The sequence below is a fragment of the Symphalangus syndactylus genome, chromosome 10, assembly GCF_028878055.3.
Source record: "Symphalangus syndactylus isolate Jambi chromosome 10, NHGRI_mSymSyn1-v2.1_pri, whole genome shotgun sequence".
Classification (NCBI taxonomy): Eukaryota; Metazoa; Chordata; class Mammalia; order Primates; family Hylobatidae; genus Symphalangus; species Symphalangus syndactylus.
In genome coordinates, this window is record NC_072432.2 from 35,697,136 (window position 1) to 35,711,496 (window position 14,361).

Sequence of the window (14,361 nt, forward strand, 5' to 3'; positions counted from 1 at the left end):
TTAGTTTATTTGCATTCATCAATTATTTTTCAAGATGATAATACTGTTGTGATAAGTAATGATTTTAAAAACCCTTTTTAGCATTAATTATTTTTTTCCTTTCTTGGTATTAAGAACAAAGCATTACTTACCATGCTTCATCCCAGCATTAGATTTAGTAGTTCCAGGATGGAAGGTAATCCCACCATAAGTAGGAAATCCATAGTGCGGGAAGCTATACCCTGAAACGGCAAGTAAAACAAATGAAACATCATGAAGATATTTTACAAAGACTCAGCACAACTTAGTGTCTGTCTCTCAGGTGAGCACAGCCTTTGGTGTGACAGGACAGTACTGTGTCCACACATGGTGTTTCTGTTGAGACTAAGACACATGGTGGGGGTCATGGGACCATCAGAATTCCACTTTGGTAAAGTTTACATTTTGGCAACCCTGACAGCACCCCAGATTTGGGGAGGGGTTGTGATGGAGAAAGCCTCCACTCCTATGTGAAGGGGAGAGGCTAATAGTGAGGGTCACCAACCAAACTCAGACTTGCCTATGTAGAAGACATTAAAATAACCCCTTGAGGAAAAAAACTAAATCAAACAAAGCACAGAAAAACATACTGACTCCTCAATGGAAGAATGGCCACCACTGTTCATTCTTAGGCATTTTTGGTGGAAGCATAAACTGGTACAACTCTTTGGGGAAACAGCTGGCATTAGATGTCATGCCCTCTGACATAGTAATTTTACTACAAAGACTCCAATTTACAAAAGTAATCTGGAATAAATGAAAAGTTCGGTGGATAGGAGCTCAGTATAGCACTTATATAGAAAACAGAACCTACATGTAAGTAAGTTATACTATCGTTTGTTCACTTGAGGAAATGAGTCATTAAAATGATGCTTAAAATTTATGCTTAAAGTTCATATTACTGGAGGAAATGTTTATGTTAACATCTCAGGTAAACGTTGCACATGTGACTCTATACACACAGTCATGGTGCAAATGATAGTAAAATAGTATTACAAATAAATGGATTAAAATAAAATGCATAATGATCACAGCTGTATTCAGGGTAAAATTCATAAATATATACTATAACATATACAGAAAAAATAGTAGTAGTTAACCTTTGATGGCAGATTTTATGTATTTTCAAATTTTCTACAATGTAGTATATAGAGATGTTTAATATATAGCTATATTGCAGTATGTATAATATAAAATATTTTCAATGTTTCCAAACCAAAAAAAAGACAACTATGTCAAAAAATGTCAAAGAGAAATATACCAAAATCTTTAGGGTGGTATTCATTAAATAACTTGCTTTGGGGTACTTTTTTTTCTTCTTAATGGCTTTTGAGATTACCTACATATTGTAAAATGAACATGGATTTCTTTGAAAAATAAATTTATATTTGTCAGGAAATTTTAATTAATATACTCAATAACATTATAGCCACTCAACTCAAAGACATGCTCAGAAACCAAAGAAAAGAAAATTCTACCCTCTCCAATATGAAAAAGTTTTAGGAAGAGTAAGTATTTTTGTACCTGGACCTGTACTTCCAGTGCCCCCTCCTCCACCGCCACTACCAAACATGCCTCCGCCTCCAGCTCCGGCGCCACTACCACCGCCAAAACTATCCGAAAAATTGGGCATGAGCTTCTGACGTTTCCTCTGCACTTCTTCTTTATCTGTATTTAAAGGAAGAGAAACCAGAGGAGAAAAGATTGATTCGGTCCCACCACTAGCCACAGAAAGACCACTGATTCTAATGGTATTTTTAAACATCTTAAAGGGAAATAGAAAGCACTCAAAGAGGAAGAGATGCTAAATTTCAAGAAGCATTATATTTATTCCAATGGGTATGAAGGCTGAAAGTTAGCTCCAGAGAGACCACAGAGCAGTACACACCCAAATCCACTCTACAACAGTTTCTTAAGTCCCCGTGTTGTTAAAACTAGTGAAATATTTGATTGTTCATCAGAAAGATACTGAAGATGCTGAATAAAAAAATTATTGACCCTTTTGCTTGGTCACACAAAATAACTCATGTTAATAAGTTAACATTTATTATGTATCTACAATGAGCTAAATGCTGGAAATAAAAAAAAAGCATTACATAATGTCTTTGCTGTCAAGAACCCTCCAACATAATTTTAAGATAGTGGGGGAAAGAGTGAGACAGCACTATAACACGACATACATTAAATTCATGGTGCAGATCAGTGTTCTAGGAGTTTGGGGAAAACCTTTTAGGAGGTCACTGAGGGATGGGAAATTCAGGAAAGGCTTCTCAGAATCAATTTTATATAAGAAGAGGAAAAAGGAAGATGTTCTGGGAAGGGGATATGGAGGAAACACAATAATGAAGGAAAGATGTACATAGGGTGCTTTTGAGAACAGGAGTAGATAAGTTTGGCTGAAGTGAAAGTTTAGTACAGGCATGCCTCTGAGATATTGAAAGGTTCAATTCCACATCACTGCAACAAACCAAGTCACATGATGTTTTCGGTTTCTCAGTACACAAAAAAATTATGTTTACACTATACTATAGGCTATTAAGTGTGCAACAGAATTATGTCTTAAAAAGCAATGTACATATCTTAATTAAAAACACTTTATTGCTAAAACAGGCTAATGATCACCTAAGCCTACAGCAGGCTGTAATCTCTGTACTGGTGGAAGGTCTTGCCTCGATGTTGACGGCTGCTGACTGATGAGGGTGGTGGCTACTGAAGGCTGGGTGGTTGTGGCAATTTTTAAAAACAAGACAACAATGAAGTTTGTTGAAGTTTGTCAATTGACTCTTCTTTTCACAAAAGATTTCTCTATAGTATACAATGCTGTTTTGATAACATTTTATCCACAGTTTTAACTTCTTTCCACACTAGGGTCAATTCTCTCAAACACTGCTGCTGCTTTACTAAGTTTATGGAATATTCTAAATTATTGTCATTTGAACAATGTTCACAGCATCTTCTTCAGGAGTAGATTCTATCTCAAGAAACTTTCTTTGCTCATCCATAAGAAGCAATTCCTCAACCATTAAAGTTAAATCATGAACAGCAGTTCAGTCCCATCTTCAGGCTCCACTTCTCACTCTCCTTCTCTTGCTATTTCCACCACATCTGCTGTTACTTCCTCCACTGAAGCCTTGAACCCCTCAACATCACCCATGAGGGCTGGAATCAATTTCTTCCAAATTCTTATTAATGTAGATATTTTGACCTCCTTCCATGAATCACAAATGTGCTTAATGGCATCTAGAATGGTAATTCCTTTCCACAGGGTTTTCAATTTACTTTGCCCAGATTCATCAGAGTAATCACTATCTACGGCAGCTACAGCCTTATAGAATGTATTTCTTAAACAATAAGACTGAAAGTCAAAATTACTTTTTGATCCATGGGCTGCAGAATGGCTGTTAGTAGCCATGAAAACATCTCCTTCAGAGCTCTTGGGTGACCAGGTGCATTGTCAATGAGCACTACTATTTTGAAAGGAATCTTTTTTTTTTTCTTTTTTCTCAGAGCAGTAGGTCTCAACAGTGGGTTTAAAAATACTCAGTAAACCATGCTGTAGACAGATGTGCTGTCATCCAGGTTTTCTTGTTCCATTTACAGAGCAAAAGAAGATTTAGCATAATTCTTAAGAGCTCTAGGATTTTCAGAATGATAAATGAGCACTGGCTTCAATTTAAAGTCACCAGCTGCATTAACTCCTAATGAGAAAATCAGCCTTTTTTTTTTTTTTTTTTTTTTGAGACAGGGTCTCACTCTGTTGCCCAGGCTGGAGTGCAGTGGTGCAATCATAGCTCACTGCAGCCTCGACCTTTTGTGTTCAAGTGATCCTCCCACCTCAGCCTCCTGAGAGTGAGCCTGTTTTTAAAAGCTTTGAAGCCAGGCATTTTTACATCTTCTCTCTAGTTATGAAAGTCCTAGATGGCATCTTCTTCCAATGGAAGGTTGTTTCTTGTACACTGAAAATCTGTTTGGTGTGGCCACCTTCATCGATTTTCTGAACTAGATCTCCTGGATAACTTGCTGCAGCTTCTCTGTTAGCATTTGTTGCTTCACCTTGCACTTTAACGTTATCAAGATGGCTTCTTTTTTAAACCTCATGAACCAACCTCTGATAGCTTCCAACTTTTTTTCTGCAGCCTCCTCACCTCTCTAAGCCATCATAGAATTGAAGAGAGTTAAGGCCTTTCTCTGGATTAGGCTTTGGTAAAAGGGAATGTTGTGGCTGGTTTGATCTTCTACGCAGACCACTAAAACCTTCTTCATATCAGTAATAAGGCTGTTGTGCTTTCTTATCATTTGTGGGTTCACTAGAGTAGCACTTTTAATTTCCTTCAAGAAATGTTCTTTTGCATTCTTGGCTAACTGGCACAAGAGGCCTAGCTTTGGGCTTATCTCAGCTTTTGACATGCCTTCCTCACTAAGCTTAATCATTTTTGGCTTTTGATTTCAAGTGAGAGGTGTGACTTTTCCTTTCACTTGAACACTTGGAGGCCACTGTAAGGTTATTAATTGCCCTAATTTCCATATGGTTGTGTGATAGGGAATAGAGAAGCCTGAGGAGAGGGAGAGAGATGGAGGAATTGCCAGTCAGTAGAGCAGTCAGAACACACACAACATTTATCGATTAAGTTTGTCATCTTACGTGGACACTGTTTGTGGTACCCCAAAACATCAAAGATCACTGTTCACAGACCACCATAACAGATATAATAATCATAGAAAAGTTTCGAATATTGAGAGAACTACCAAAATGTGACACAGAGACATAAAGTGAGTACAAGCTGTGGGAAAAATGGCACCAACAGACTTTCTTGACACTATTGCCACAAACCTTCAATTTGTAAAAATCACAGTATCTGCAAAGTATAATGAAACAAGGTATGACTGTATAAGGAATTCTTGAGAAATGGACCCGTTTGGGACAACACTGCAGAGCACCCGGAGAATGAACTTACAGGCAAGAAAGCTGCTGAATGTTTTTGAACAGGGAAATAATGTGTAGAGGATGGTATTTTAGGAAGTTCATCTTTTACTTGTGTGTGGGACATACTAAAGAGTCAAAGTGAGAGGCAGAGACAGTGCAGACATAAGTGATGGAGGCCCATTCCTTAGTGGTCGCTAGGATAATAAAAATGGGGTGGATGCCAGAAAAAAGTAACCAAGGGATCTGTAACCTCTGGTGACTGATGAGATATGGGGGCTAAAAGTCTATGATCACTATTTGACTACAATACAGTGATGCCCTCTGAGACTTCTGATTGCTTTTCTTTTTGTTTGTTTTGTTTTCATCTTTCTGTTTCTCACTATCTGTGCTTCTCACCAGCCCCAATGCCCTTTCGAGTTCCGTTACTGCCTATGTGGTGTTACTGTGTTCTTGTTTCTCCTTTCTGTTTCCTTTTCTTTCTCTTCTTTTTCTATCATATATCTTCTCTTTTTTTGGGCTGGAGAAGTTAAGGAAGTTTTATTTCATTTTTTCAAATTAAGTAAAGTCAATGAGGTATTCTTTTTTTTGATCAGCAGCTGAACCCTCAACAATTATTCTGTTTCTGATTCTTCAATGTCAGTTTTGTCATGCTTACGTTCAGAAAGAGCTTCAATTATTTCTAATGCTGTGGTTGTTTCAGTCATCTTAGGGCTACATAGAAGGTCTCTGTTTACTGATTATCTCATGATCATCTAACTGCAGTTGAAAGATGAAGCAGGGGAAAGTAGGGTAACAAAGTACACTTTAATAGTTGTTTAAAAGCTGAGCATCTCCAGACTTCCTAGGAAAAAAAAAAAAAACCCAAGGTTGCCAAATTTTGAGAAAAATATGCTTCCACTAGAAGGGGATGTCCTTGAAGTGGAGAAACTTTGACTTCCTTATCAAATATTTTTTAGGTTCAGATTTATAATTTCCCCATCAGTTATATCATAACTAATTTACAGCTATACTCATTACTGTTCACTGCAGGCATATGAAACACAAGAGGGAGGCAGGCAACTTATTTATCTTCAGAAATAAATGTTATCTATTGACATGGATTCAAGCAAAGAGACTAGTTAGTATTTTCTATGTATTCATTTTACCTTTTAAAGCAGAGAGATATTTATTGGCTGTATTTCACTGTAGAATGGGAATTTTAAGGGCAAAATATTAATTATAACACAGCCAGTAAGATTCCAACGACAAGAAACTGATACAGAACATTCCACATAAGCTTTATAAAAGAACCTGCTGTTTGAATCTCCACAGAATTGAATATGGAGACTTTCACACCCCATATTCAAGGGATCATTTATCCTTGTGGTCTGCTTTTGACAATGGCACCATGGGATGTACTATGAAACATCGATCTATTTTAGAAGGAACTGAAGCAGCCACTTACTACAAGTTCTCCTTTTGCAGGAGAGGAAACTGAAGCTAGGAGGGGTTAGGTGACTTATCTGAGGTCAGAATGGAGTCAAGATCAGTCTCAAAGTGCAGTGATGTTTTCATTATGTTAGGCTGTCATTCTTTTGAAAACACTCCAAAATAGCTTTGTATAATAATAACCAGTGACTTTAATAATCAATGACTTTACATAACAGTTGATGACTTTAGATAATAGTTCAATTCACAAATATGGATAATCTCCTAGTGTTTGCTACCTATTCCTGTGCATGTGCCTTAAAAGTACCTCATTCTCACTTTTCAGGTTTTAGTTTACCAGTAAAGGTGCGTGCATTTATCTTGGCCATACCTTTCATAATTTAAAGATTATTTATCCCTAATCTCCATCTTTCAGACTGAAAAATCATTATGGTCTTTTTTTTTTTTTGCTTTTGTAGAGCAGTTCCTCAACTATCTTCCTCCTCTGCCAATCATCCTTCTCTTGATTATTTCAATTGTCTCCCCTGGACCCAACCATCTCCAAGAATTTTTTGTGAAGTACAATGTTGATGACCATAGAGGATGCAGAGCTCAGGGCTGGTTCTGTATAATGTTTTATATTTATGTATAATGTCTTACCTGATGATACCCAACATATTACTAGCCTTATAGATGAGGATGGCAGCTTGGCTGGTCAATCAATAAGTCAGTCAACAGATATTTAATGAGCATTTTCTATGCAACCTATACTGTTCTAGATGGTCTATGACCTAAAGAAGATTCTTTGTACTCAGGGTGGTAGGAAGACAATAGACCCATAAATAAATAGATAAGACAGGTTTACATACTGATAAAAATAATGAAGAATATAAAATTAGGCAATGAGATAGGGAATGACTACAGAGACTGGGGGTAAGGGAAAGTGTGTTCAATGACTTCTGAGAAATGTATACAATGTTTCCCTGGGTTGTACGGTTTGGATCCATTTCTATTTACTTACTCTAATGCTAAATGGCCTACTACTTTTCTGACCAGTTATAATGCCTGGTCAGATTATTTCTCCTTGGTCCTATTATCTTGAGTTTTTATAATCCAGAAGGTTTCTATAGAATAAAGTAATTTGTTGTCCTTATATATATATACATTGTCCATTCTTTCCTTCAGAGCTCAATGGGTAAGTATTTCCCAAGACAGTTCTTATACTTTGTATTGTATGAAGCTCTTAATCAATGACAGCCTGGAAGGTAGGTGCATGAAGCATACAGGTGCAATTTTGAACTTTCAGGTGACCCCATTCTCTAATCCCTGCATTGGATAGTTCCTACTATGATAACAAAGCATTAAAGTAATCATCTGAACATGCCCCCACTATAACATACTTTTCTGAGGCATAGATACCACTGGGAAAGGGAGACAGGCAGCCTAGATACCAGGCTGAGCTTTGAATGTTTCTAAGTTCATACACATACAGGTAACCTGGGTTTTCTTTCTTCATGATTCTCTGTGTTAGCAAAAACTGACATTATTTGAAGACATATTTCTGGAGAAGAAATCTACTTTTTTTCTCAGAAAGTCTAAAAAAATTATGCATATTTTTCTTCTGTGTCTACTTTTAAAGAACGGTGTTTAAATTAAAGCAGTGATTTTCACATCGTTTTGTGTAGGCAGAAGCATTCAAAAGACCTCCGGCAGCTCCTGACAGGGAAGTAAGGAGAGGTGGGACAGCCTCTCGGAAGGCCGAGCTGGCAGGGCCCTTCACCCCTATTTTAACCAAAGCCTACCATGTCCATACACTGGGATTTTGTATGAAATCTCATGTGAAGAAAGAAAAGTTATTGTGCTGACTGTGTTTTCAAACCACCAGGATATAGAGTGCACTACAAATCTGACCAAACAATGGAGAGGCCACAACCTCAGAAAAAAAACAAGAACTTGCAGAACCGTTTTCTAAACGCTCCTGTGGCAGCACGAATTCTAGGAAAGGAAAGCCTTCTTCAAAGATTACCTATCACATCTTGCTCTCACAGGAGCCAACACCCACCCATGTGGCTTGTTGCTGCTGCACCTTTGCGGTTTCCAACCTCAGCAAGGATCTGGGTGCCCCGTGGCAATCATTTTACTGACCACCCTTCCCAGTCTCACTTCCCTCCAACTGAGGGGTTTCTAATTCTGTTTGTGCCACAGCCCCTTCTGCAGTCTGGTGAACTCTATGGATCTCTTCTCAGAATCATGGTTTTCACTATGTAAAATACGAAACAGGATTACAAAAGAAGCTGATGATATTAAAGTACATTTCTATCCACAGACTCTTTGGGGATCAGTGGACTCTAGTTTAAGAAATACCTTCGAATGATGACTCAGTTGGTGCCTGTTATATCTCGTTTTGAGATGATTCTAATGCTAAATTTCTCACCCTGTCCTCTCTTGAGGTCCAGTTCTGCCTTTTGATCTGCCTACTAAGAACTTAACTTGACTTTCCCACAGGGACCCAAAATATAACATGTTTTACTCTGAGCTCCCTCTTTTCCCACCCAAATCTACTTTTGCTCCCTTGTTCCTTTCATCAAGTCAACCACATCACAAGCTTCCTGGTCAGGGAGTCTTAGACCCATCTATGACTCCCCGTCTCTCCTACACCTCTGACCTCTAGGCCCTCTTGACAGTATCACTGTAACACAGTATCACTGCACTCTCTCTTGAGTCCACCATCTCCTTTCATTCCTGGCACTAGGACCTTTGCTAACTGTACCGTTTCTCACTTGGATTCTTGCATTACTCTTCTGACTCATCATCTGCCTCCTAAATGGTACCCTTAGTGGTGACATAAGGAAGTCAGAGCCATCATTTCAAACCTAGGCAGGCCTGGCTATCCCTCTCCAGAATTAATGCAAAATTCTTAAGCTGCCACTCACAGCCCTCTTTAGCCTGGCCCTGGCCTTCCTTACCTACACTGGCCTTCACGTCCATCCGAGTGCTCAGAACACTTGTTTCCCTCTGCATAAACGCTAACTGTGTTTACCTCTCTCTTTAAGCTCCTCAAGTAACTTAAGCCTAGAGAACCCTCTCCTTCTCCGTTTAACACCCAATTGCTGAAATATACCCCAAATGTTGAGGGCCAAATGATATCTCCTCGATGAAGCCTTCTTTTTGGAGGCTGCTTTAGAATAAAGAGACCAAGGGCTCTCTCTTCAACATTCTCATATATTTTTATGGATGCTTCACTTTTGGTACTTATTAAAATCATAATTTACATTATAACTATTTAAGAAAACTATGAGTGCCCTTTCTTAAATCACCTTTTGTGAGAGAAAGAATGATGCCTTACTCATTTTCATAGTTTTGCAGTGCATGTTGGCAAAGTTTTCTGTTCCACCGCCTGAGGCTGGTTGACAAACTGGCTGATTCTCCTAAATAGCAAGCCTGATTTTTTCATCTCAGCTGCTTGAACTCTGAGTTAGTCAATAAATGTTAGATTTTCAAATTCAAAAACAAATTCTCAATGTCTAAATCTCATACAAGCTTGGTGAAAATAACATTATTTTAAAAAGCTGGACTAATTCCATGACCTCAAAATAATATACTACTGTCTCCTCTAAAAATAAGCACCATAGATCCATGGACTTGTTAGTAGAAAGCTGTTCAAAGAAGGTGACTAACTCATCTTTTCTAATTAGCCTGTCCTCTTCTCAGAACAAGCACAATGGCAAGACATGGCAGCTCAAGCCTATAATCCCAGCACTTTGGGAGGCCAAGGCCAGAGGACTGCTTAAGGCCAGGAGTTTAAGGCCAGCCTGGACAACGCAGGAAGTCCTCATTTCTATTAAAAGTAACAAAAAAAAATTAGCCTGGCATAGTGGCGCACACCTGTAGTACCAGCTATTTGAGATGCTGGGGCAGGAGGACTGTTTGAGGCCAGGAGTTCGAAGTCGCAGTGAGCTATGATTGCACCATTGCACTCCAGCCTGGGCAACAGAGTCAGACTCTGTCTCAAAAAAAAAAAAAAAAAAAAAACAAAAAATAAAATAAAATATGAGCATAAGATTTTAAACAACTGACTTACCTTTGATTTCAGGATAGTAGAGGAAAGGTTTTGGTTCACTAGTTTCCAAGTCAGATTTCCTCCGAAGCTGGACAAACACAGAGGCTGGTTTTGTAATATTAACATCTTTATACTTTGGAGTTTTGAAGACGATGGCAAACTGCAGGATACGAAGAACCACATGTTGGTGTAGGACTACATTTTTTTTTTTGCAGTAACGCTACTCATTAAACACATTCCTTATGCTTTTCTTTATACCCAATGTTTAGACACAGTGTACTAAAAAACACCGTGTCCTGGAGAAAGTTCCAAACTCAGAATTCTATACCGATACATTTTTATGAAATTGCTACTGTAAAATCAAAATACAACGCTGTGCTATGAAGCTTTATTATTTCATTTGTCTATTTAAAATGTCTTCTAGTTGTAAATATCATGCTTATAAAATTCACTGCATACACTTACTTCTCTTCCAAAGCAGCCTTAAAAGCCTCCAAGATTATTTATAGCAACATCAGAAAGACGGGGTATGGAAAGAGAGAGATGGCTACAGGCCAGTGATGAAGAGAAGAAACTAAACATTGCTTACATTGGCATCATAACACATTAGTTCTTGGTGGTATGTTATGGATTTCAGCATTTTTCAGTTTGATTTTTTGACTATGTAATATATTCACAGGGATAAAGATCTTGTAAAATATAAAAGGGCATACAATGGTATTCTCTTTGACATTCTTGTTCCCCATCCATGCAGTTCCTACAGTGTACCAGCCGGTGGTAAATACTGTTATTAATTTCTTAGGTATCCTTCCAGAATTTCTTTATGCATGAACATAGAATCATTTCTACACACACTTTGTTCTACACCCATCTTTTAAAATATTTTAACACTGTATAATTGAGATCTTTCTATATTAGTTCACAGAGTACTCATTCTTTTGAATAACTACATGATATTTCATCAAAAGGATAGACCATAATTTAACTGGCCACTTACTGATGAATACTTGGATTGTTTCCAATTTTTTGTTAACATAACACTCTTCAATTACTTGTAAATAGGAGAATAATCATTAAGATGGGGGCTCAGCATTATCATCTGTTAGTCATTTAATCAGTTGCCATTGGGAAATCTTCATTTAACAGGACAACATCAGCTTCAATTAGAAGATGACTCCTAGAACACCCTTTTAAGGTGTTATCATAATTAGGTGTTATCATAAAATAGGTCTCATCATAATTACTTTGGTAGAACACTTAAAAACATTTTCATTAAAGGACCTGTGGGGCACTGTCTTATGGGTTAGGGGATTAGGCAGCAATTAAATATCTTGCCAACATCTCAGAGCAAACGATCTAACAGAACCTTGCCCATAACTCTACAGTAGGTAACTTTTTTGGATGACCTGCATGAGTCTTAAAAATAGTACTGTTTTATGGAAGTTAAATATTTATGATTTTTCCTTTTTATAGATGGAAGCTAAGTACTAAATTTCAATAAGGCAGAAAGTGTAAAATGATGATAATAATATGGATCATGCCTATAATCCCAGCATTTTGGGAGGCCAACCTAGGATAATCGCTTAAGTCCAGGAGTTCAAGACGAGCCTGAGCAAGATGGCAAGACATCATCTCTACAAAAAAAATAAAAATGAAAAAACTAGCTGGGCATGATAGCATGCCTGTAGTCCCAGATATTTGGTAGGCTGAGACAGGAGGATCCCTCGAGCCCAAGAGTTGGGGGATACAGTGAGCTGTGATTGTACCACTGCACTCCAGCCTGGGTGTCAGAGTGAGATCCCATCTCTAAAAATAATAAGGATTAATAATAATAATAATAATAATAATGAATCACTTACTTGTCTATGAACATCTGTGGGGGAAAAATCCCCAAATCCTTCCCAGACTCCACCATTTTCCTCCTCTTCATAAAATCGAATCTGGATGTCATCTGCAAACAATCACATTGAAGTCTGTAATTTCACATAGTGTAATAATATTTATAAACATGCTGAAAAATAAAACTGGTTTAATATTCTACCTACTATCTATTTACACTTTTAAAAAACAAGATCAAAATGTTAAGTCTTCTAAAATCTTCACAAATTACTGACTTTTTTCATTATTTACCACAGTAATGCACCCCAAGTTTCATTCACAATGACAGAATACAGGATTTACCTAGTTAACCTGAATTTTCTTTTAATCTTTGACCTTACTGCTTCTCTATCCTTAAGCCAATCCTGAGAAACATGAACGATGGTGGAAGAATATTAGAATCCAACGAGGCAATGCAATTCAATATATAGATGTACATAAAAATAATTAACTTATATAAGTTCTACTGTTAATGTATGGTAGATGCTATTCTAAGTGCTTCATATATACACATATTAACTGATTTCATCCTCACCACAACCTTGTGATGTAGATGGGTACTATTATTATCCTCACTTTGCAAAACAGAGACCGGGGTCCAAACAGGTTAAGTACTTATCCAAGGCTGAACAGCTAGTACTTGGAGGAACGAGGATTTGAACAGAGACAGTATAATTTCAGAGTCCAGGCTCTTAACACACTATTAAACTGTCTCACTATAATAGTCTCTTAGTTCATATTGAGTAATTGGTCAAAATACTATAATGATCAGGTCCCTTCTAATTAAAATGCAATGCTTAAATTGCACACTCTAGTCACGGACTCTATTTACTTCTACAGAAATGTGACAATATAACTTAGGTTGGCATCTTCCTGGCTTCACTTTCCATTTCATAGAAAGGGCCACACTATTGTCTTACGAAACAAAGTTTTTATTTCTATGTAAGTAGAATTTTAGAAATACTAGGAATGGATAAAACATCTTAAAATCTCCTTTGCCTTCAGGCAGGACTACACTGGACCTAGTTATTGAGATTCTTTAAGCCAAGTACAAGACGTTTCTTACTAAGCCATTCCAATGTAATGATGATGACTAAGGATCTCATTTACAAATAAAGGTACTCAGATTGTGTTTACTCACAGTATGTACACCCGGGAATCTGGAAATGAGTATTACTTGGACAGAGTGGATTGGAAGAAAGCTGACACTAGTGTAGGCAGAGAAAGTGTCAACTTCTTTTTTTTGAGACAGGGTCTCACTCTGTCATCTAGGCTGGAGTACAGAAGCATGATAATAGCTCACTACAGCCTCAAACTCCTGGGTTCAAGCAATCCTCCCACCTCAGCCTCCCAAAGTGCTGGGATTACAGGCATGAGTTACCATGCCTGGCCTGTAAATTTTTTTGGATAAGTATATATGTGTTTACTTTAAAATCTGATCTCATTTTTTTCTGACTATATACCTCAGAGCATTTAATCTCACATGGTAATTTTTTTAAAAGCCATGTCTTTTATTGATTTATTTTACTTATTTATATTTTCAATTAGGTATCTGCTTACTTTGAAAATGCTCACCCTGTAGTAAATAGATATTTATTATACTACACTTTCCAACTATCATTTTATTTAAAAAAAGAAAGAATGCAGTTTGAGAAAATAACACATTTTCCTCAGCTTTTACTAATCTATCAATGTTGTAATTTATCTAATGAAAGATAAATGCCAAGAACTTTTCCACAAAGGGAAAATTGTGAGAGAAAAGTGCTCTGAGAATTTCCCTGTATTCCCTGTTTTCTTTCCTTTTCTTAGTTAACATCGCATCTGTGGAAGTGTTCAGAGAAGTTCTCTCAGTGTTATATCAAAGCATTGCAAAATAAATAAAAACAGTTTAATACTATGTAAAACATTATTTATTCTGTGTGTGTGTTTGTATGTGTGTCAAGAATGGGCTATTATTTATTTTTGTTTAACAAAGTACAGATACTAATTTTAATGTATAAAGATACTGAAAGTCACTGATTATAATTATCACGATTTTATTTCTTTTTACTTCCGTGGGAAATCTAAAAGTGAA

The 14,361-nt window shown here is 37.1% G+C and overlaps 1 protein-coding gene across 11 annotated transcripts in view; it reads right to left on the reverse strand.

The window, feature by feature from the left end:
* NFKB1 (nuclear factor kappa B subunit 1) overlaps nt 1-14,361 on the reverse strand; it is a 117,948-nt gene that overhangs the window by 23,752 nt on the left and 79,835 nt on the right. For all 11 annotated transcript variants that reach the window (XM_063611144.1, XM_055296888.2, XM_055296887.2 and 8 more), the window contains 4 exons: nt 12,269-12,360; nt 10,431-10,569; nt 1,543-1,686; nt 132-221 (listed from right to left, as the gene is read on the reverse strand). In XM_063611144.1, the coding sequence (XP_063467214.1) occupies nt 132-221; nt 1,543-1,686; nt 10,431-10,569; nt 12,269-12,360 (465 nt within the window). The remainder of the gene's footprint in view (nt 1-131; nt 222-1,542; nt 1,687-10,430; nt 10,570-12,268; nt 12,361-14,361) is intronic.